This window comes from Amia ocellicauda, chromosome 3 (genome assembly GCF_036373705.1).
Source record: "Amia ocellicauda isolate fAmiCal2 chromosome 3, fAmiCal2.hap1, whole genome shotgun sequence".
Classification (NCBI taxonomy): domain Eukaryota; kingdom Metazoa; phylum Chordata; class Actinopteri; order Amiiformes; family Amiidae; genus Amia; species Amia ocellicauda.
In genome coordinates this window covers 18,678,757-18,702,919 of record NC_089852.1, presented here as the reverse complement: position 1 = coordinate 18,702,919, position 24,163 = coordinate 18,678,757, and the positions used below count along the sequence as shown (strand labels likewise).

At 36.8% G+C, this 24,163-nt stretch overlaps 1 protein-coding gene across 1 annotated transcript; it reads left to right on the top strand.

Moving 5' to 3' along the window:
- Positions 1 to 1,340: 1,340 nt before the first annotated feature.
- Positions 1,341 to 23,460, top strand: aldh1l1 (aldehyde dehydrogenase 1 family, member L1). The gene is made up of 23 exons (XM_066698375.1): positions 1,341 to 1,455; positions 2,423 to 2,573; positions 4,132 to 4,366; positions 4,774 to 4,939; positions 5,715 to 5,816; positions 6,461 to 6,550; positions 7,147 to 7,284; positions 9,413 to 9,538; positions 9,996 to 10,087; positions 10,580 to 10,727; positions 10,881 to 11,000; positions 11,336 to 11,463; positions 12,868 to 13,018; positions 14,005 to 14,075; positions 14,220 to 14,325; positions 14,914 to 15,001; positions 15,554 to 15,647; positions 15,913 to 16,012; positions 16,810 to 16,908; positions 18,637 to 18,802; positions 19,974 to 20,079; positions 21,809 to 22,008; positions 22,505 to 23,460. The coding sequence occupies exons 2-23, from the start codon at positions 2,447 to 2,449 to the stop codon at positions 22,558 to 22,560; spliced, it is 2,709 nt and encodes a 902-aa protein (XP_066554472.1). The 5' UTR covers positions 1,341 to 1,455; positions 2,423 to 2,446; the 3' UTR covers positions 22,561 to 23,460.
- The last annotated feature ends 703 nt before the right edge of the window (positions 23,461 to 24,163 follow it).

Sequence of the window (24,163 nt, the reverse complement as noted above, 5' to 3'; positions counted from 1 at the left end):
CAGAGCCCCAAATTAAATCCAATCAGAAATGTGGCATGTAATGATTATTGTCCATCAATGCTCCCCAAGGAACTTGACAGAGCTTGAACAGTTTTGTAAAGAAGAATGGTCAAATATTGCAAAGTTTGTAGAAATCCCAACAGACTTACAACTGTAATTGCTGCCCAAGTGCTTCCATTAAGTATTAACTCAGGGGGGTGGAGACTTATCCAATTATGATATTTCACTATTTTTAATATATATATATATTTTATTTTCACAATTAAATCCCTTTTCTCCTTAATAGCGTGGAGTATGGTGTGTAAATAAGTGGAAGAAATTTAATTTAAATACATGCATCTCTGAAGCACAGACACAACAAAATGTGAAAAAGTTCAAGGGGGTTTAGACTTTACACATGTATACCTATATATAACAGCATGCAGATAACACATTTCAAACCCCATGATTGATGCTGTCTGCATTATACCTTTATATCATGTAGGTGGTTCTAAGTTCTGATTTAATATGAGTTTGGGCCTTAACTGGGTATTCACTTTCTATGTCCAATAAAAATTAAAGAGCAGTTGAAGTTTCTATTTCTTGTAGCAAAGTCAGGTACTTGTATTAATAATGCGATGCAGCCATTTTCACACTTCTGTGAACACACAGTGCAGACTTATTTCAGCAGTTTAACACACTACCCATAGAGGCACTAAGATCTATCTTACATTAGCAGAAGCAGACACTTTTCACAGGGTGGACACCCATTAAGCCCTTTGATATTCATAAGCATGCACAGTTAAGCCAATTTCAAAGGTGGACAGAAGGTTATCCTTTAGGTTATCTGCTTAAACCATATTGTTTTAAATTCAAGAATGTTCTGGGGTCCATAACATTTGTGGATGTCAGCTCTCAGTATATCTGAGGTTGCCCTATGTAGTGCATGCATGCAGCATTAATAAAGTTCAATCATAGGAATTCCACATGTATTTAATAATAATAATAATAATAATAATAATAATAATAATAATAATAATAATAAAATGAAGATAAATGCTTGGTTATTCCTCTCCAACTCCACCACAAATCAGGACATTTTGGCCAAAAACCTGGTTCCCCCTTGCCATGGAGCTCCACGAATGGATAGTCCAGCATGACAATGATTGAAATTATCCAAACGAGGAGTCAAAAGCTGATAAGACATTATGGTTATGACTGGAGAACACAGATTGTGTTACAAGAGCAGTGCCCTTTTCGCATGCGTTGTCTACAGTGTCCACGTAACTGTATCTTTAAAAAAAAAGTTATTTTGACAGGTTTACTGTACATGCCCCTCCTCCCCTTCGGTTAGATACGGTCTTGATATCTAACCCCTGCCATTCGCACTCCGGATTACATCTGTGCAGTATACTGCAGTGTTCAATCACTACACCTGACAAAGGCAGATCGGGTACCTTTCAAAAAAGCTCCAAGGTATGTGTTCTTTTTATAGAATTGCTTATAGCGAAATGCATTTTAACAATTGTAACAAAGTCGAATCAGGTATCTACAGGCATAAATAAAATTAAAACAGAATGCAATGCAGTTTATATATCTTTTTGGATGGGAAAGTACACATTGTAGACGTACTTGAAAACGTTTGGGATACTTTCATTGACGTAGATGCTGTGATTTTCGACATGTATTTGCAATCAAATGCAGTGTGTATATATTTATGTCGACGTGGAATCAAACTTTGCAGGATTCTAAAATGTCCAAGCATATAACGACAAATGATACAATATTCACCGTGCACCACATATTTCCTCAAGGCATCACGTTTGACATCAGATTTGACAGAACAGCGAATTACAGTATTTTGATTGACACAGTTTTACTTATAATGATTGAGAATGTGCAAGCTACTTTATGGTAATTTAATGTTTGTTGCAGAAAAACAAAAAATACGAATAAACTCCGACAGCAAGGAAAGTGTTCACCTTTATATGAACTTTTCAACGTGTGTGTGCTGCGGAGTTTTATTGGTCAAACCTCCAGGGCTCGACACTGCTCGGCAATGTGATTGGCCGTGTGAGCTTTCAGAGCGGAATTGCAACGCCCCCTTTCCCCTGCACCCGTTTGTTGCAAAGGAAAATGAAAGTGTTACTGAGAAACAGGACATAAAACGGTTTTTTATAACATTAAATGTACAGTTCAGTCCTCCATATTCAACCACCGTGAAACAGAACACACACACACACACACACACACACACACACACACACACACACACACACACACACATGTTCAGTTTAAAATGTCATTATTTTTTTTGTTTGATTGTATTGTTCTAAACAAAACATATTCAGGAGGGTGACCTACTTTGTAACAAGGAGAGACAAAATACTTGTTCTGTTGTACCCAAAGGAAACATTAACCTATCTTTTGCTCTCAATTATAGTGGTGTGTCACAAGTTAAGCAGACATGAAGATTGCTGTAATTGGACAGAGCCTGTTTGGGCAGGAGGTTTATAAGGAGCTGGTGAAGGAAGGGCACCAGATTGTAGGTGTTTTTACAATCCCAGACAAGGATGGAAAAGCAGATCCTTTGGGTAAGGATTATTGTAGGAATATGTGCATTCCCCAATGGAATAAATTATATTAAATTAGTACAGCACACATAAGCATTGATGGTAATACTAGCCAGCTTGCCTTCTTCAAATGTAATGATATGCAGTTGATTGGATTCCATAAGCTTCTATATCTATCTATAAGAACAATATTCTGTTCATTCCAGCATTTCCATGATCAGAAAAGGAAAATATCAGCAGGATTTAATCTTTAGATTCTTGTTTAGCTGGTAAAAAAATATGTATCTTACATATTTTGTTGAATAGATTAAGAAACATTTTTTTAAAGCAATATAAATGATAGCTTCAGTGCAGCATGTTCATTTGAGCTCTACATTTATGCTCTGCAAAATAGTATTAGAAGGACATCATGTGCCCCATGAAGCTGGATAGTCTTAAGATACCTTCCCCCTTATTCATTCATTCACTGATGACTCAATTTAATTCCAAAATCCTGACAACTATTGATAAGTATGGAAATGTCTTTTCAATGTACCGTCTAACCATATATTGGTCTGCTGAGAAATAAATAATATTGAAATCATAATCATAGATTCATATATACACATTTTATTAGCTAAACAACTCCATACAACATACATTTCACAGATAATTTGCTAGTTTGCAATATTTCCCATTTGCATGTCTGCAAGATTGATTGATTGATTGATTGGAGGGCAGATAGAGCTCACTTCACCATTCCCTAAGGTATTCCCTTAAGATGGTAACCATAGTACTGACACCCTGCCAGGGACGGTATCCTTCATACAATCTGGCCTGTTGTGTGGAAAAGCAAGCAATTTCACATTCATGAATTGTTTCAAATGTTTCCATTAAACCGAGAGAGATTTGTTTTATTGCTACTACCAAGGAAATATTTGCCTGTATGTGTATTATCCACTGAAAGAAACTGCACACAATTCTTCTTCTTCTTCTTCTTCTTCTTCTTCTTCTTCTTCTTCTTCTTCTTCTTCTTATTATTATTATTATTATTATTATTATTATTATTATTATTATTATTATTATTAGTAGTAGTAGTAGTAGTAGTAGTATTAGTATTATTATTAATTTCTTAGCAGACGCCCTTGTCCAGGTGATTGTATTCCCTAAAATAATATTACAAAAACATTAGACTTGCCTTATGAAGGATCAAGGTAGTGCAGTGATAATGTTAAATGTGAACACAACTGAGGCTATTACAACCCATTAGCGCATTCAAATATCAGTTTATCTGCTTGAGCCACTTCAATGAAATAAAACACCTACAACAAAGAGGAAAATCCATAGGGGTAATTACTTGGATATTGTACTTGTCCATTATTGATGCATTGTGGATAATCTAGTAGTAGTTACTTAGCCTGGTCATTGAAACACAGTTTGCATTTTGTGCCCAATAGTTTTGGAATATAAAACATAAGCAGTGGCTAAAAAGTTAATTTTCGAAACTCCTCTGTTGAACTGGTACTTCTTTCGATCCCACTCGTGCATTTTGTTAAGTACTGTTTTTGTCGGTCTGTGTTTTTGCTGGTCTGTGTTGCAGCCACGGAGGCGGAGAAGGATGGTGTGCCCGTGTTTAAATTCCCACGCTGGAGATTGAAGGGGAAGGGTATTCCAGAGGTGGTGATGCAGTATAAAGCAGTGGGAGCAGAACTCAATGTGATGCCCTTCTGCTCACAGTTCATTCCCATGGAGGTCATTGACTTCCCCAAGCATGGCTCCATCATTTACCACCCCTCCTTACTGCCACGCCACAGGGGCGCTTCGGCCATCAACTGGTAAAAGAACCCATCCTTTTTCCCTTGGGGTGACTTCACTCTTGGTTCTTAAATGTTTTGCTTGGAAGCTCAAAGGGAAAATTCCCAAAGAATTCAGTCCCTTTCAGAGTTTTAAATTGAGAGGTTCTCTGTTGACTTGGGGCAAAAGGACTGAGTAAAGTAGGTTTTCTGTAGCGCAGTATGAGTGCACAGTCATCAAAGGCCTTTTTCAAGTGATCTGAACTGGGAAGTTGCATCTGTCCTTTTACTTAAAGAACATGGAAGGGAAGGGATAGAGGTAACCCCATTGTACTGTAAAAATAAAATGAGTACAAGAGTCATTGTTGTAGAAGATTCTGGTCTGAAGCCAAACGTTCTGAAAAATCACCCTGTTTTTTGATTCATGTTTTTATGTGATGTTTTGATAGGACCTTGATCCACGGGGATAAAAAAGGTGGTTTCACAGTGTTTTGGGCAGATGATGGTCTGGACACGGGGCCAATCCTCCTGCAGAGAGAGTGTGATGTTGAACCAGATGACACAGTAAACACCATCTACAATAGGTTCCTTTTCCCAGAGGGGGTTAAAGGCACAGTGAGTGACAATGACAGATCTTTCATTGTGCGACTTTTCAAATGAGTCTATGGAAGTTGTCCCTCTGATGTACTTGTTTTCACGCATTTGTTTGGCCAAGTGAGTGATTGTTAATTAATAAGTGGTTTAATTAAACAGACTATATGTCTGCCTTGGACCGGGAGGAATTAAGTGCATCCTAAGAAAGTTGGTAGACTAACATGCAGGATGGTAATGATAGCCAACACTTTGATTATTTAATAGCAGCGTTTGCTCACAGTAGTCATGGTGATGATAGCAATAATATGAGTCTTGCTTGTTTATGGTCAATATGTCAATGTTTTATTGATTTAGCGGTGGATTCCAACACCAGGTCCCTGATAGGTTTGAGCTGGATTAACATTAGCATCCAGAAATCCAAAAGGAGTATTTGTACCAACACTTTTAATGTCCATTTAATTAATGGACATGTAATAATCTGTGGCTGTCAAGAAAAACACAGTGTAGAGCTAAATGTTGTTATTATTATATTACTTTGTACAATTTGAAATTACTGAATATTAAGGCCTTTCGATAACTATGGAGCCATATGGTAACCTTACAATAGTAACAATACAGTTAAACACTTAGGAATTATCTTCTATCTCATTTTAAAACTTCATGATGAGTGTGGATACATTTGTCTGGCAGAGGCCATCACCTGGAAGTACATTTGTATCAACACAATCTTGTAACAGATCAGTCCTATTCTCCTCCATGATCATCAGCATCACTTTACAGATTGTGCTGTTCACAGGTGGAGGCAGTGAGGCTGATAGCAGAGGGAAAAGCCCCAAAGATAACCCAGACAGAAGAGGGAGCAACATATGAGGGAATCCAAAAAAAGGACAATGCAAAGGTGACTTACACAAAAGAGAAAAGCACTGAGGAACTAGAGTGTCCCAGAGGTTTAAGGATTGATTTCGTAAAACAATAACTTACATGGTTGTTGGACAAAGAAAATTAGTCTTCTGCAATGTATATTTCATGTGCTAGCATTTGTACAGCAATTACTTAAAATACTCAATAGACTTCATCTTACATTACTCTGATTCTAAACCTTTGATTAGATCGTAATGTATTAGCATATAACCTTTAGGGAAATTTGAAAAATGTAGTTCTGGGCAAACATAAGCAACTGATGAGGAAATCAAGTGCTTTTTCATTTTTATGTGCATTGACGTGTAATTTGCCTTAGACCTCTATCAAGTTCTCCTGTGAAAGCAGACATATAACATAACTGTTTTGCAAGAGAACAGCATGGTTTTCTATAGGGGCAAGATATGTAGCTAGATTTTTAAAGCCTGGTCTTTATATTTTTAAAGAAGCCAATTTTATATAACAACCTTACAAAGTTAGGTTTAAAATGTGTGAAAGATCATCCAAATACAAAATATCTCAATGCTCACTTGGTACATTGAATTATATACTCCATTCAGTTTACATTACAAACATAAAAAATGTAGGATATGTTCCATTACATTTGTGCTTGGGTTTCTATAGATTAGCTGGGACCAGCCTGCTGAAGCCATTCACAATTGGATCAGAGGGAATGACAAAGTACCTGGAGCTTGGGCAGAAGTAGATGGACAGGTGGGTAAAGCTCCACAATAATGCCTACAATTCCAGCTTCAGAAACAGTAAAATTACTATTGGGGACCAAAAAAAAAATGTTATAGTGCCATATTTTGACCTTGGTTTAGGTAATTTTCAGTACTTATAATAAACAAGTCTGGAATTTCTTAAGGGTGTGTCAGTCATTTTACCATTGCATTCTATGATCATTTTTTGGAAAAAAATGGATGGGAGTGTTTTTTTTAAATTTAAGCCCTTCCTTTCCCATTACATCATATCATAAGAAAACAAGCTCTTACAAGGGAACTGAAAAATGTGGTATAGAAAGCTACAAGGTAGTATAGAGCTGAGGTCTCAAACCCAGTTACTAGGAGGGCTTCAATGTCTTCTGGTTTTTGTTTTAGCTGGAACTTAATTTACCTAATTATTTTATCATTGATACATTCTATTATTTAAAGATATTTAAAGTTCATGGTATGTTCCTGGAACATACTTAGCAGCCTGTAGAGATGACACTGTGGCCCTTGTTAGAGACCCCTAGTTATTAGCCGAGCCTAAATATCTCAAATGAAGAATAAGCAAAGTTTCTTATGCAGTGTTGCTCTCTCCCTTAGAGAGTAACCTTTTACGGTTCTTCACTGGCAGAGAATGCCTCCTCTTTGGATGGGCAGCCTCTGGATATCCCAGGAGCCAGCAGGCCAGGACAGGTCACCAAAAACGGGCTGGTCCTGTTTGGCAACGATGGCAAGACGGTAATATTCACTTTGAGATTACAATTGCGCTTTTAAATTTTACTTACAATGAATAGGCTATTGAATGGGATGTCTATTTTATTTTAGATTTTTGCTTCGAGAAAATTAAGTTAATGAGAGAATATGAATGGATTTTAAAATTAAGAGTAACATTACAGTCTAGCTGCCATGTGTTGTCATGTACCATTGTAATCAAAAGCATTCACACAGTTAATAAGAAACAATGCTATTTGGTGAATGAGTTAATTGAATAAATATCCTAAACAAAATCAATCAATAATTACCAAAAACACATTCATCTGTTATCAATTCAATCAATCAATCAATATTGATTTAGTATAGTGCCCTTTGCAAGGTAGCCACAGAGTGCTTTTTAGATTGAAAAGTAATAAATAAACAAAATAAACAAATAAAGAACAAATAAATAAACAATAAATAATAAAGTAACCATTAGGCATGGAAGTCTATAGGGTGGCAGATTGTTATAGGAAAAAAAAAATCTGAGTGTCCATGGCTTAAGGACTAGGCCTAATGGTTGCCTGCCCTCCAGGCAGTATAATTATATGATACAGCAGCAAGAAGATCAAAAAGTTTCTTAAATGGTGCTGCTAGCTGTGGTCTTCTTTCTGGTGGGAGCCCCTCACTGGCCCTCAGAGTTTGATATAGATTTGAAATAGGTTAGTAGTTTTAAGGCAGGGATGCACAACCAGTCGATTGCAAGATAATTTCCAATATGAAGAGTTTTCACATTCCAGAAATAAGTAATTGCAGGTGATAGTGGCAGGGATGACCTCTGAAGGCTGTACCTACTTATTGGTTAGTGTAGCTATTACATTAAAAAATAAAGTGTGGGGTTTTCTTATGTATCTATATTAAATTTGAGTAGTAGGTAGTTTTGTTTGTGTTAATTATAATTTCTTCAAAAATTGTATTTCGTTAGTGCAAACATGAACAATCAGTGGATAAGCTTTATTGCTGGACAGTTTGAATGTATATGTATGAATAATTGTCTATATGTAATAATTGATGTAATAATGTAATATTTGTGCTGCATCAAAATTATTTAAAACATTTTTAACAAGTTGACAATGTCATTACACACTTCTGGAATCACATTTGGTGGGAACCTACATTTTGCATTAATGTTCCATCTGGATATCTCTTAGATTTTGTTACCTTTTAAATAATAGAAATAAGTGTGTGTTTAGAGAAACCAAAATACTACCCTAAGTAGACATATCAGGCAAGACAACATCAGTTGATTAATCAAATGATTCATTTTCCTAGAGTTCTGTTCAAGACAAAAAATGGGAAAGTAATTCACTTCATGTAGTCTATGTGCTACAGTCATAAAATGTTTGAAGTGCTGGGCTAAATTGCATGGAGTAGAATAGAAAAACAGCGAGTCCTAAAAAATAAAGACAATCAAGATGAGTTTTGCTAACTCTCTTTCAAGTCTCAAATCTTAGTACTCTCCTAGGAACCAGGAGGAATATGGAGTAAGTATCATAAATCCTGTGATACAGCTCAATGTTCAATGCCTTACTGTGATTCTTCTAATACATTTTTTAGGTTTTAATTACAGTTGACAAGTTTTGTTTAGCTCCAGTTGCTTTACGTAACAGGCTTTTCACTGTAGGTGCCTCAGAGAAAAGAGAAACTAATTGATTCAGAGTGACTAATGGATTACAAAGGACCTTTACCCATTTCCCCTTAATCAGCCTTGTTTCAGACTTTTTAACTAACTGAATTTTTCTGTAATGATCCTTCGGCCCATTGCCATTTTGTTCTCTTGCAGTAATGTCACATAGGCCTTCTCTAGTTTGCCCTCTATCAGATATGATTAGTATTTTTTGGTCTGTTCTTGTTAATTCGATCATACATCTTAACATATTTGGGTCATCTTTGTATAATTTTTACATTCAAGGTCCAGATTTGGCCTTCTTACTTTAATACAGACAGCACTGTAATTAAAAACTTTCTATTTTGAAAAAAAAACACTTTCACCTCTAGAAACATACAGTGCCTATAGGAAGTATTCATCCACCTTGGACTTTTTCCCATTTTGTTGTGTTACATCCTGACAGATTTTTTGCCTCATTGATTTACAAATCTGTTCTTGTGCCAGCTGGTAGTGAAGAACCTCCAGTTTGAAGATGGGAAGATGATCCCCGCCTCTCAGTATTTCCACTCTGGTGACAGCAGCACCGTGGAACTAACAGAGGAGGAAAAGAGCTTTGCTGAGGAGATACGGGTAAAATGCACAAACCTGTTACTCTTTATTTCACTTCAGTGAGAGAAATAGCACCAATTCTAAAACAGATACAAGCATTTTCATTAAACAAATGCCTACAACAGAGTATTTTCTGTCCAGGAGCAGATCAGAAAACAAAACAAAAAATAACTTTTTCCATTTAGTTTTTTTCTTAAAGACATAAAAAAATATATATACCTGTTATTTAGAATTATCAGGACAAATGGCTTTGGTTCCCATTTTATTCATCCTGTTTATTGCAACTAATTGTTACAAATCATAAGCTGTAGAACCAAAATAAATAACTAATAATTTCAACTTGAGGCATTCTATGACTATAGTAAACAAAGCTACTGTGCTTTTTACATAGCAATAGTAAGGCTTGTTCTTGGTGTGTTTCAGTGGCAGATACATAGTACAAATGAGCTTCAGTTGAATCTGTGATATTTCCTTGCAGGGTGTCTGGAAAGGCATATTGACAAATGTAGCTGACATTCAGGATTCAACTGACTTTTTCAAGTCTGGAGCAGCATCTATGGATGTTGTGAGGTAAAACACACGCTATATCTGCTCATAGTTTATCAAATTAATGCTGTTATCACGATTGCTTCAATAATGATGTTTGTGAATATATACACCCAGTATGAAACCCGCAACTGTTTGTTTACATGTATTATAAGTACTTTACTTACTTTGTGCTGGTGTCAACATTATTGTATTTGTATTTTTGTATTAGATGTGTAGAAATAGAAAAAAATTAACAAGTGACTTAGACAAATTATACAAACCCTGCATTACAGCTTCTGCAATAGGTGCTTGAAATCTTGGTTTCAGACATTTTTCAAAATGTCCTTCAAGTACTTCTAAGCTGGTATTCATCTCTGTTCATCAGAGTGAGAGCTTCTGTCAGACCTCTACCAATTCCCTTCCCTTCAGCTTGATCCATCTCCCTTGTTCACAATTTTTTCAAACCACTTCCAAACTGTCACCTTCAATAGTGTGTGTCTAAGTTTGGTGCTTGTATATGTGTATGCTCTGCAGGCTGGTGGAGGAGGTGAAGCTGAGAGCTAGTGGGCTCCAGGTCCAGAACGAGGATGTGTACATGGCCTCCACCTTCCAGGAATTCATACAGATGCTGGTGCGCAAGCTGCGAGGCGAGGACGGCGAGGAGGAACTCGTAGTTGATTATGTATGTGCCATACCATGCTCAACTGGAGTACAGGGTGTGATTCATCCCATCTATACAGCTTCTGAGTTCTGCAGTTAAACCATGTTTGGACCTGCAGTAGCTGAAGGTCAATTCTGTTTCTAATTAGTACCTTTCTTCTTTTATGCTATCTAGGCTGAGATGAATGTCAACAATATGACTATCAAGATGCCTCACCAGCTATTCATTAATGGGCAGTTTGTTGATGCAGAGGGGGGGAAAACCTATCAAACTATTAACCCCACAGATGGAACGGTAAGGAAAAAAATTAAGATCTTTATATTGGAAACAAGAAACATAAGAAAGGTTAAAAATAAGTGGAAGTCTTGCTTGATTGGTTGCATTTAGCTTCTCTGAGAATGTTCTCCAGCTGTTGTGTTTAGCATCACAGGAAAGCTGCTTCAATAATATGCCTGGAGAGCTTGTTCCAGACTCCTTGCATCAACTCCTTTCATCAAAATATAAACTCCATACTTAGTGCTATGTTTCAGAGTGGAGAAAGCCTAATGCAGTAGCAAACTGCAACTGTCTCCCTTCCCTCTTAGGTTTAATGGAATGCCTTCTGTCTCTCTCCCTCTCTGTCTCTCTAGGGCATCTGTAATGTATCCCTGGCCCAGGTCTCTGATGTGGACAAAGCTGTTGCAGCAGCTAAAGAGGCATTTGAGAATGGAGAGTGGGGGCGAATGAACCCCCGTGATAGAGGAAGGCTGATTTACAGGTAATTCCTAGGAAATAGGGAGAAGTAAAAAAATAAAAATAGAACCAACTAAATAATGAGCAGGAACTGAATATTAACATATAGAGGAATGTTAAGCATCAAATATTAAAATATGATCAGCTATGTAATCAGATACATAAGAGAGTTGTGTAAGACACATGTACAGCTCTGGAAAAAATTAAGAGACCACAGCATTATTTTCTTAAATCAGCATCTCTACATGTATGTTAGCTATTCCATTCCATTCATATTTAATTTGGAATTTGGGAGAAATTGTGTCAGTAGTTTATAGAATAAAACAAAAATGTTCATTTTACCCAAACACATACCTATAAATAGTAAAACCAGAGAAAATTATAATTTTGCAGTGGTCTCTTAATTTGTTCCAGAGCTGTAGGCCTATATAAAATATTAAATACCACAAGATAGTGTTAAATTGTGTAAGTAATTGATACTAAATACAAAAGTATCAAACATGAAATGCACACATTATACATTTAATACAATCGTCAAACATTTAAAACAAGTATTGCATAAACAAGTTAAAGAAATGTGTTTTGTCTCCTGTGTTTGGCACCAGTAGTCTTACTGTGCACTTAAAAAAAACTATATTTACTATCCTACCTTCCTCCTTGCTGTAATTGTTGTCAGTTTTTCAATTAAATCATGGGATCTGATGACAACTCACACATTTATTGTTTTCCATTAAAATGGCACTCAAACAGGTGATAATGGACCTGTTAGAAAAAATAACTTGTGAGTTTTCTATTTGCATAATTCTTATGAAAAAAAGAGACTTGTTGAAAGCAAATCTCATTAGTTGAGTTATTTAAACAAAAACAACTCAGCTAATGAGATTTGCATGTAAAGAATATCTAATTTCTCTCAAAGAATTACTATGTGACACACTGACTGACTACTTAATTACTCTGTAAATTGCATTTTAATGGAAATGGTTATCAATAAACTCAAAATTAATCTATAATTCATTGTTATTTAACTGAGAAATGGACATGCATTAACCACACTAATTATAGCTTTAAATGCAGGTAATGACATAAACATGTTAGACAGCTCTTAATATAATATCATCTTAAAATATAGCATTACCTATTTTAATAATATTTGTTTCCTCACTTAGACATTTTATTCCTTGGGTGTCAGTTTATATGATGTCAGTCAGTGCACTGAAAAAAAACTTAATGTGGACCTTTCTGAGACTGCACTGGGAAGTGGTGGCATTATGATTGTTTGAACCAATGGTTATTATTATTATTTATTGACCATATATATATGGAAGAGTAAGATGGGCTGGTTTGTTTTATCTTTGTTATATTTGAAAGTATTGTATTTCACTTTGATTTTTGGAGAGCCCTGTATGCAGATGTCTCGTCTGTGTCCTAGACTGGCTGACCTCATGGAGGAACACCAGGAAGAGCTGGCCACTATCGAGGCCATTGACTCAGGCGCTGTCTACACTCTGGCCCTGAAGACCCATGTTGGAATGTCCATCCAGACATTCAGATACTTTGCAGGCTGGTGTGACAAGATACAGGTGACACTATAGAGTTATGAACCACTGGTTGTAAACTGTAACTGTAAAAAACACAAATATATAATAATCTTATTAACTTATACATATATACATATATATATATATATATATATATATATATATATATATATATATATATATATAATTTTGTTTGTGCTGACAAAGACCAAAATGTTTCAGATTGTGCTATTTTACATTAGAATGTGTGAGTCTACCTATTTTTGCAAATATATTATTTAAAAATTATTTCAGATTTCAGTTATTTGCATTTTGTTTGGCTGTTACACAATTGGCAGCTGAAACCAAAGATAATAAAGTATCAGAAAGTGGTCTTAGTAAAGCTCTTTAATTCCCAAGTGACAGTGGCATAATTTCTTTTTAAAACTAAATAAAGATCAACTAATTTTTTTTTGTTTTTTAAATCTTTTTTTTTTTATTACTTATTATTATTGAATCTCAAATTATGTTTCACCCAATTTGGAATTGCCAATTAGTCAATTCAGCCCACTGCTACAATTCTGTGCTTTTTTAGGAGGAATGAGACAATTGTTTTAGTCAGCTGTCTGCTGTATATTTCAAACATGGAGCTCAGAATGTTCACAAGACCCACTATCAAATTTGATGCAGTTGCTAATATTGTGAACCTGCCGGTACCCAAGAAGCCACAAGGAGTGGCTGTTCTGCAATGATCCAAGGATTTTGACACCAATTGTGCGCCACTATACTGGAAACACCAGGCTAGAGAAAGGCAATAGCATAGCCAAGATTGGAGACCAACTCAATTATTATTATTTATTTATTAGCAGATGCCCTTGTCCAGGGTGACTTACAAAATCCTGGCAATAGGATAAATTATGACTATATGAATGTTTTTATTAAATACCTTTTTACTAAAATAATTGTATTTAGCTACTACAGATTGTTGATTGACTGACATTTAGAATAACATATTGCGGGGTAACTTATTGATTTGTTTTAACACACAGGGCTGCACCATCCCCATCAATCAAGCTCGACCTAATCGAAACCTGACTTTCACGAAAAGAGTGCCAATAGGGTGAGAAATTGTACCTTTGATATTGGTTTAAAGCATTGTACTCAATCTCTTTCGAGGCCAAGATTACAAAAAATAGAGTGAAATTGTGTAGATGAGATCCAAAGGTTTTCAGTGATGTTCTGAGGTTTGTTTTTACTATGGCAGAGTGTGTGGAATCGTTATTCCCTGGAATTACCCCCTTATGATGCTGGCCTGGAAGACCGCAGCATGTTTAGCTGCTGGTAACACTGTTGTTCTCAAACCAGCCCAGGTCAGTACAGCCCAGCCCTGAGTAAGTTTAAGGTCAACTGAAATAATACTTCTTGAATACATAATTATCAGCATAAAATACTTAATTTCATATTAATGAGATTTAGTTTGTTAACAAATTAATCTCACTGTTGTGTTATGTCACATGCAAGCAGCAACACAACCCACAGTGAAACAACCCACTCTATCTCTCTCTCCAGTAATATACACTATTGTGTTTTATTGGTACATTTACATGTTTCTTGACTGTACTGTTTTTTGGTTATAAGGATGTAGTGGTGAATAACATTGACAGAAAAAACTAAATCACGAGTTCCTCATTTTCTCATAATTGTTGCTACCATCTTGAAAGTTATGCCATATTTGTGAAATGAGATCCAAACAGATTACATTGGTAGTTTATATTCAGGTTAGATCAGGGAACTAGTACAAATATTCACACGTCTCATTTTCCATCTCTACTAAAGTATTTTTGAGTAATTCGTGGATTCATGGTTTAAGGCTGATAAACCAAACCAAACCTGTTACAAAGCCAGGCTGAATTCACTGACTTCATTTGTTTCTAAAACCTGCATATTTCCTGGCTCAGGTAACTCCCCTTACCGCTGTCAAATTTGCAGAGCTCACCGCCAAGGCAGGTTTTCCTAAGGGAGTGGTCAACATTCTGCCAGGAGCAGGTACGCCAACTGATTCTTTCCACTTTACAGTTTAGAAAAGCTTCCACAAGGTCACAAGATTTCCTTCAAGTAAACTTTGTGTAGGAATGGAAATTAATAATATGCATTGTTTTTCTTTTTATAATTTTTCCCTTTTTTTTCACCAATCAATAATTACTAAGCTTGGCTCACTGCTATGATATATGTGCTGCTTCAAGCCACATCCTCTGATTCACATGCTGTCAAAGCCATCCTCTGCTTTTTGCTCATCAAGCCCAGAATACCTGCAGTTAATCTATTACACTAATCAAAGGGTTTTAAAGCACATGAGAAAGCTGAACTTACAGGAGCCACTACTTTGCAGCACAACAAAATGTTCCCCAGCTGATTTCCAGTAGTGCACCATTCTTTAACAGTAGTGCTCCATTCTTTTGGAACTCCCAGACAAAGCAAATGGCATTGACTGGATTAAAACAGCTTGTCCAGCCTATGTGGCACGTTCTTCATACCAGCGTAGTGCTTTTACTGGAGTGAAGTGGCAGTGAAATTATTTGGTCTGTTTCTGGTTTGCAGGATCTCTGGTAGGACAGAGGCTCTCTGATCATCCTGATGTACGAAAAATTGGATTTACTGGCTCCACACCAATAGGGAAGCAAATCATGAAAAGGTAAAAGTCTACTATGGATTGCATTGGCCTGTTGTTTGTGTGGAATCCTGCTGCATTGTCAGTTCAGTTTTATTTCTATGGTGAAATTAACTGATATATAAACATTGTTAAATATGTTTCTCTTATTGATTACCAAACTTGATACTTGTTTTTTAATATTTTAAATTTAAGTGTATGCACCTGAAATGTTACCATAATGTTTTTCATAAGGAATAAAACATGCCTTAACTTATTATTATTGCTTATTATTGTGTTTTGTTGTTAGCTGTGCAGTGAGTAATGTGAAAAAGGTTTCCCTGGAACTAGGGGGTAAATCCCCTCTCATTATCTTCAGTGACTGTGACATGGACAAAGCAGTGCGCATGGTAAGTCTCTAGCTCTACCTCCACTGGTAGCAAGTTGTAGTAGCCTGTGTAAAACAAAAACAATGCAGAACAAAACTGTGCACTTGTTTATTGACAAAACAGGGACTTCAAGACAGGGATGTGGTTATCACCATCTTCTGTATGAGACTGACCACAAACAAGCATTGCAGTTACCTCTGCAGGTGTGGGACGCTGTGCTGTTACACAATGCTCATGAACACATCGATAAAATGAAAACATAGTGTGGGAAAGCATTTTGGGGAATAGTAAACCATAATATAAACAATGGCAAAGCAAAAGTAAATGCATGGTATAAACATGGAGAAATCATGAGAAATCATGCCAAATTACATTCATAAGCAAATGCCAGGAAATATAGGAATAGGGTTCACTGACTTCACTCATTAAAAGGTGACATCTATTATTTTGTTTTAAAGCTACAAGTTGTTTATTTCTTGCAATATATTTATAATACCATTGATCCAATTTACTTGAAGTTCTCAGGATATATTATCATGGGTATTTGAATAGCAAATAGTGAATGGCAGTGTGCAATTGATGCGATGCAGCATATAACATGGTACAGCATTACACATACGTACTTCATTCTTTGAAAATTTACTAATCATGAAATGTCAGAGATATAATATAAATTTCACCTAATTCCTGCAACATGCCCAACTGAATGTATCATACAATCTTTTTTTCCAGTTGTGAGTCTGGTAAACCATTGTTTCCAAATAAATACATACAAAATAATGATTGATACCTTTGTTGTTTTTTGTGTTTCCCTGAAGGGAATGAGCTCTGTGTTCTTCAACAAAGGGGAAAACTGCATAGCAGCTGGGAGACTGTTTGTGGAGGAATCAATTCATGATCTTTTTGTGAAGAGAGTGGTGAGTGTCTTTGGTACCAGCAGAAGATGGTGACAGGCAGGTAGAAAAATAAATACTTTATTGGCTTACAGGTACAGTTAGGTCCATGAATATTTGGACAGTGACAGAATTGTCATCATTTTGGCTCTGTACACCACCACAATGGATTTAAAAGGAAAAATATGTTCTTTAAGTGTAGACTTTCATCTTAAATTTGAGGGCAGTTACACCCAAATTGGGTGAACAGTATAGGAATAATATGTGGTCCCCCCAATTTTAGGGGCTCAAAAGTAATTAGACAATTGGCTGATCAGCTGTCTCAGCTGTTCCATGGTCAGGTGTGTTTTATTCCCTCATTAGTTCAATTACAGGTAGTTTTCCAAAAAACATCTAAAGAACCCTGTACAGTTCTGGAACAGGATCCTATGGACAGATGAGACAAAGATCAACTTGTACCAGAACGATGGGAAGAGAAGAGTATGGAGAAGGGAAGGAACTGCTCATGATCCGAAGCATACCACCTCATCTGTGAAGCATGGTGGAGGTAGTGTTATGGCATGGGCATGTATGGCTGCCAATGGAACTGGTTCCCTTGTATTTATTGATGATGTGACTGCTGACAAAAGCAGCAGGATGAATTCTGAAGTGTTTAGGGCTATATTATCTGCTCAGATTCAGCCAAATGATTCAAAACTCATTGGACGGCGCTTCACAGTGCTGATGGACAATGACCTGAAGCATACTGCGAAAGCAACCCAAGACTTTTTAAGGTGAAAAAGTAGAATGTTCTGCAATGGCCAAGTCAATCACCTGAACTGAATCCAATTGAGCATGCAATTCACTTGCTGAAAGCAAAACTGAAGGCAAAACGCCCCAAGACTGCTTGAACTAAAGACAGCTGCAGTGCAGGCCTGGCAGAGCATCACCAGGGAAGAAACCCAGCATCTGGTGATGTCTATAGGTTCCAGACTTCAGGCAATCATTGACTGCAAAGGATTTGCAACCAAGTATTGAAACTCACAATTTAATTTGTGATTATGTTAGTTCGTCCAATTACTTTTGAGCCCCTAAAATTGAGGGGACCACATATAAAAATGGGTGTAATTCCTACACTGTTCACCCAATTTGGATGTAACTTGTTTCCTTTCAAATTCATTGTTTTGTCATACAAATATTTATGGACCTAACTGTGTCTCTAGTGTTATTCAAAAATTGGAATCATTATTCAACACAAAGAGAAATCAGTGTCAACTCCCTTTCCTAATGTTGGCGATTGGTGATAGATTGTACCTAACTAAGAATTTGTGTTGAAACAATGTACCTTTAGTACTGGTGTTCAGCGATATAGAAAATAAGTGAGGCTGTTTTGATCTTTCTCAGACTCTTCATACTGATCAACTGAAAAAGTATTTAGTAAGATTATTTTCATTTTACGTTACAACTGTAAATCTGGAATGTTTAGAATGGTAGTCATGTTTAACTTAATAGTTACATTAAATCACTATAGTGTGAATACTATCTTCTGCGGACTGATCAAATTTGGTCCACATACAATGTAACACGTTCCTATGGACAATGACAGTACACACCAGAGGGCAGCTCAATGTGATCTCTATATGTGTCTGGTATTTTTTGTTTGTGTGAAAGAACATTGGTGCGCATCTACTTGACAGTTCTACAATTCAGTGACAGAGTAAAGTGCTTTCTTGCATTATTCCAAGTGAACATTTGCTTCTCCCCCCCCCCTAGGTAGAGGAGGTGAAAAAGATGAAGATCGGAGACCCATTGGACAGGTCCACTGACCATGGACCTCAAAATCACAGAGCCCACCTGGACAAACTAGTCCAGTACAGCGACACAGGTGTGAAGGAAGGAGCTACACTGGTTCATGGAGGGAAGCAGCTTGATCGACCAGGTAAGCTTTACACATCTGTCAAATTATCTTACAATAAGTCTCTTTCCCTGTCATTATTTATTCATTTGTGTTTTTATATATTCTCAATCAACTTTCAATCACATGAGAGAGATTAAAGCAAATGAGTCCTCCAACATGCTGCCAAGTTATCTGCTTCTTTGCAGACAGCAAACAGCAGAGCTATAGCATAGTCTAACTAGCTGTCACTGATCACACTGTGGAGCCCAGCAAGCCTAAGGTTTCTAAGGTTTCTCTCTTTCTGTGTTTCAGTCCCAAAACTGTGTGCCACCCCCTATGGAGTCCATGTCACAGTCAGATATAACATAGCCTGGACTGGAATCAGAAGTGTTCAGACAGTAGGTCTTAGATTGTGCTCTGAGCGTAGGCATTTTCTGGTTTAGCCCCTCTTCCTCTACCACTTTTGACCTTTTAAATGCATTTATTTAGGCAGAGGGAGGCATCTTCAACCAGCTCCAGCAACAATGATGTACTAATTATATTATTGGAGTCAATGTCAAAAACACAAAAAAGTGGACATTTGCTGCAGCCAATATTAAAGAAGTGTACAAATCTGGGTACGGAAGGCTCATACAGATATGTAACAGAAACCTCAGCATAAAGACACAAAAGCAAAGAGTGTACGATTCAACATTAAACTATTTATTTGAAAGTGCAAATCTTTGTAAATAATTTAGGTTACTTCTGTGGTGTTTATCTGTGCTTAACCCAGACTTTCTAGATTTCTAGCTACATCAATATCATTCATGCCCAGCTCTATGATGATAGCTTGCCATATATTGTCATTATTGTTATTATTATTGTACAGTTCTTCATGGTTAGACACACAGATGATTGGTGATAGATACAAAGGATATCAATCCACGTATATTCCTAGTCATTTTTCATTGGTCAATGTAATTCATAACGCACATAAAATCGAATCAAATCACTGTCCTACGACAAATTATGGACCTATGTGCAAGGTGAAATAGGGAATGCACGCACTATTTTTTTATCTTTCAACGCACATAAAAAATCAGATGCATGATCGGATCCAGTCTGCAATGGTATATACAGTAAAATGAATATTTATACTGCACTGAATCAGACAGACTACAGTTATAGCACAGACTTAGATGGAAGGAATAAACTTTACATTCATTCTTTTCAGGTTTCTTCTTTCAGCCCACTATTTTTACTAATGTGGAGGACCACATGTACATTGCTAAAGAGGAGTCCTTTGGCCCCATTATGATTATCTCCAAATTCAAGGATGGGTATGTAAACAGTAATGCTGATTAAAGATTTGTTGACTGCTAACATAAATACCAGATTGCACCATGAAAACTTTTCAACAGTTTATAGATGGTTAATTGGCAAGCAAGATTTGTATTTTTATTTTTTACCAATTGCCAAAAACAGGTGCCTTTTGTTATGACTATTTCCTTGTTCTTGCTTTCTTACTTTACATATACACCGATCAGCCATAACATTATGACCACTGTGAATAACACTAATAATCTCGTTATCATGGCACCTGTCAGTGGGTGGGATATATTAGGCAGCAAGTGAACATTTTGTCCTCAAAGTTGATGTGTTAGAAGCAGGAAAAATGGGCAAGCGTAAGGATCTGAGCGACTTTGACAAGGGTCAAATTGTGATGGCTAGACGACTGGGTCAGAGCATCTCCAAAACTGTAGCTCTTGTGGGGTGTTCCCGGTAAGTAGTACCTATCAGCTCTTGTGGGGTGTTCCCAGTCTGTCAGTACCTATCAAAAGTGGAAGGAAGGAAAAGCGGTGAACCGGCGACAGGGTCATGGGCGGCCAAGGCTCAATAACGCATGTGGGGAGCGAAGGCTGGCCCGTGTGGTCCGATCCAACAGACGAGCTACTGTAGCTCAAATTGCTGAAAAGGTTAATGCTGGTTCTGATAGAAAGGTGTCAGAACACACAATACATTGCAGTTTGTTGCGTATGGGGCTGCGTAGCCGCAGACCAGTCAGGGTGCCCATGCTAATCCCGGTCCACTGCCGAAAGTGCCTACAATGGGCACTTGAGCATCAGAACTGGACCATGGAGCTATGGAAGAAGGTGGCCTGGTCTGATGAATCACGTTTTCTTTTACATCACGTGGATGGCCAGGTGCATGTACATCGCTTACCTAGAGATCACATGGCACCAGGATGCACTATGGGAAGGTGGCAAGACGGCAGAGGCAGTGTGATGCTTTGGGCAATGTTCTGCTGGGAAACCTTGGGTCCTGACATTCATGTGGATGTTACTTTGACACATACCACCTACCTAAGCATTGTTGCAGACCATGTACACCCTTTCATGGAAACGGTATTCCCTGATGGCATTGGCCTCTTTCAGCAGGATAATGTGCCCTGCCACAAAGCAAAAATGGTTCAGGAATGGATTGAGGAACACAACAATGAGTTCAGAGTGTTGACTTGGCCTCCAAATTCCCCAGATCTCAATCCAATCGAGCATCTGTGGGATGTGCTGGACAAACAAGTCCGATCCATGGAGGCCCCACCTTGCAACTTACAGGACTTAAAGGATCTGCTGCTAACGGCTTGGTGCCAGATACCACAGCACACCTTCAGAGGTCTAGTGGAGTCCATGCCTCGACGGGTCAGGGCTGTTTTGGTGGCAAAAGGGGGACCTACACAATATTAGGCAGGTGGTCATAATGTTATGGCTGATCAGTGTATGTATGAGTAGACCCAGTATATATATTTTTTTTCTATTAATTAAAATAGGTGATTCCCTGAATATATTATTTGAGTTCTTAAGAGACTTTAATATAAATTAGTTATTGTAAATCCTTGCTATACACTGCCAGTACCTTCTATGAATACTTGGACACAACCACAAAAACTATAGAACATTCTCATCGCAAAACTCCCTCAAAGCCAGTGAATTAACTTTGTTCTCATTTGTAAACTAAGCTTACTTGTCATGTCCTTTTGCCCCTCTCAATGATGTTTGTGTTCTAACTTAGTGATGTTGATGGTGTTCTGAAACGGGCCAATGACACAGAGTTTGGCCTGGCCTCTGGGGTGTTCACCAAGGACATCAACAAGGCCTTGTACGTCAGCGACAAACTGCAGGCCGGCACAGTTTTTGTCAATACCTACAACAAAACTGATGTGGCGTCCCCTTTTGGAGGATTCAAGCAGTCTGGCTTTGGTAAAGACCTAGGTGAGTTTCCAGCCCAATCCAGTAACTTCTATAGCTTACCAGGCATTGTGGGGTGTGAGAATTGAGTCAGTACACCCCACAATGCTATAGCTCTGCCGTTTGTGCAGTGGGATACCCATTATGAAAAGAAGCAGGAGGCTTGGTAACACACAGTTTAGAGTAATGGATAACTATACATTTTGCAAAACAGTATCCAGTTACTTGTTTATTGATACTTTGATAAATAGTAGCACATATAGTGTATTTCTGGTTTAATGAGAAGTACTGTAATTGAAAAAAATATATAAAACAAAATGATTGTTTAACTTAAAATATTCAAGGAGTTTGTATTAATTATGGTCCCAGACGTTATCCCCCTTAGAAAGTTCATTACATTTAATTTTTTCACTTTCTCAGTGGAAGTAACAAAGTACGAAATATGCGGTGAACTACTCAAAACCTATAAGCCTGGATTCACCACTAATATATTTATTATTATTATGTTTCTGTCTCACAGGTGAAGAGGCTCTGAATGAATACCTGAAGACAAAAGCAGTGACTATTGAATATTAACAGTAGTGGACAACTATCATTTTGTATTTGGTTTTATTATAATTAATTTATAGTAAAAATAACAATACAAATCCTAGTCCTTAACCTTGTTTTTACAGCATTAGAAACTCACAGTGGCTTTCTTTCCCCATACTATTGTTTTGTATAAAAGCTTTTTTGGAAATCCAATGTTATTTTTTTCCCATAAAAATCAGTACAAGAGCTATAAACAATTTCACAATACATAAATCTGTGTAATAAATCTAAACATGCATTTCATCTCTTGAGAAGCACTATTATTTGTTTGTCCCAAATGACTTTATTGACCACTTTATTGTTCAATAGGGTTTTTACTCACATTTGCATTTCAAAAGATATAGATAAATCCAATGTTTGTTTTATAATTTTTGAGAACAGAGGTTGATACATTGTATTGCAGCCTGTGTAATAGAATATCTGATTGCTTATTGCTGTAATTTGTAATTTTAGAAGTTATATTAACATTTAATTTGCTCCAATAACCATTTAATTGCTTTATGTTGTGCCCCACCTCAGCATTTGGTTATGAAGTCGCAAATCACATAATTTTGTTGTTTTGATTTTGTCTTTTAAAACATAAACTTTAATTGTCTGACTATGCTTCTTTAATAGACTATGAAAATGTATAGTAAAAAATGTTTGAAGCCTATTTGTCATCAGTTAGACATTGTATAAGTATGTCATTGTAAAATGTCCTCTTCTGACAACTTCTGGATAACAGTACTCGGCATACATGTAACTTAATGCTGATGTGTACCACTGACATTATGTTTTGAGATTGAAAGCAATGTAATACAATATTTTTACTTATTTTTGCATTTTTACTGGAAAGTCAGCTTTTAATAACCTAAAAATAAACAAGTCCAAAATTGCTAACAGCAATATTAGTTATCATAAAAGCAACGCAATGCAATGGCTCATTAGAAAGGTGCTGCACGAAACTATGGATGAACTTTTCTGATGGTGTTTTTTGAAGGGGTATATAATAACACTGATTAAAGTGAAACTTAAAATCCAGGGACAGCTGATGAGCTGTGCTCATAACTGAGTTTGTGACACAGTTCTTCTAAAGTTAGGTCTCTGATATTGTATTAGAGTGTATTATTCTACAATGTATGTTCTTTAACTAGAAAAAACACATATTACATGGACTAATGCTTTAATGTATTCTATGTATCATCACAGGTTAGCTTGTCTATATTTCTTCCCACACTGTGCTGATTAATTTGCTAGACTGCGACTTATAACAGTTTATCACAAACACAGTCTAGAGTTAGTCAAATGAAAAAGCAATCAACTGCACAGGTTTGGTTGCTTTGTATGTAAATGATTTTGTTTTTTCCTGGTGCATCTTTCCATTACCTTTTTAATGTTTGGTTTTGTGCTTACTTGTTGGAATGGTAGCGGGTATAGAATGATAATAACTGATATTGCATCTGCAGTAGGTTGTATTAATTAGTCAGAACAGGGAAGAAATTCACCTGATGAGGGGAGACTGATGGACCATGAAATGCTTTCCTTTCTCTAGCCAGGTGAATGTGTCTTTTTAATTTCTTCCCCCCAAGTGTAAATTTTTCCATACAAA

Bases quoted from the DNA above. Each gene is read 5' to 3' on its own strand.
- aldh1l1 (XM_066698375.1), top strand. From the start codon at position 2,447: ATGAAGATTGCTGTAATTGGACAGAGCCTGTTTGGGCAGGAGGTTTAT. The intron at 5,817-6,460 runs GTGACTTACACA...GGGTTTCTATAG, and splicing joins AAAAAAAGGACAATGCAAAG to ATTAGCTGGGACCAGCCTGC. The intron at 6,551-7,146 runs GTGGGTAAAGCT...TCTCTCCCTTAG, and splicing joins GGGCAGAAGTAGATGGACAG to AGAGTAACCTTTTACGGTTC.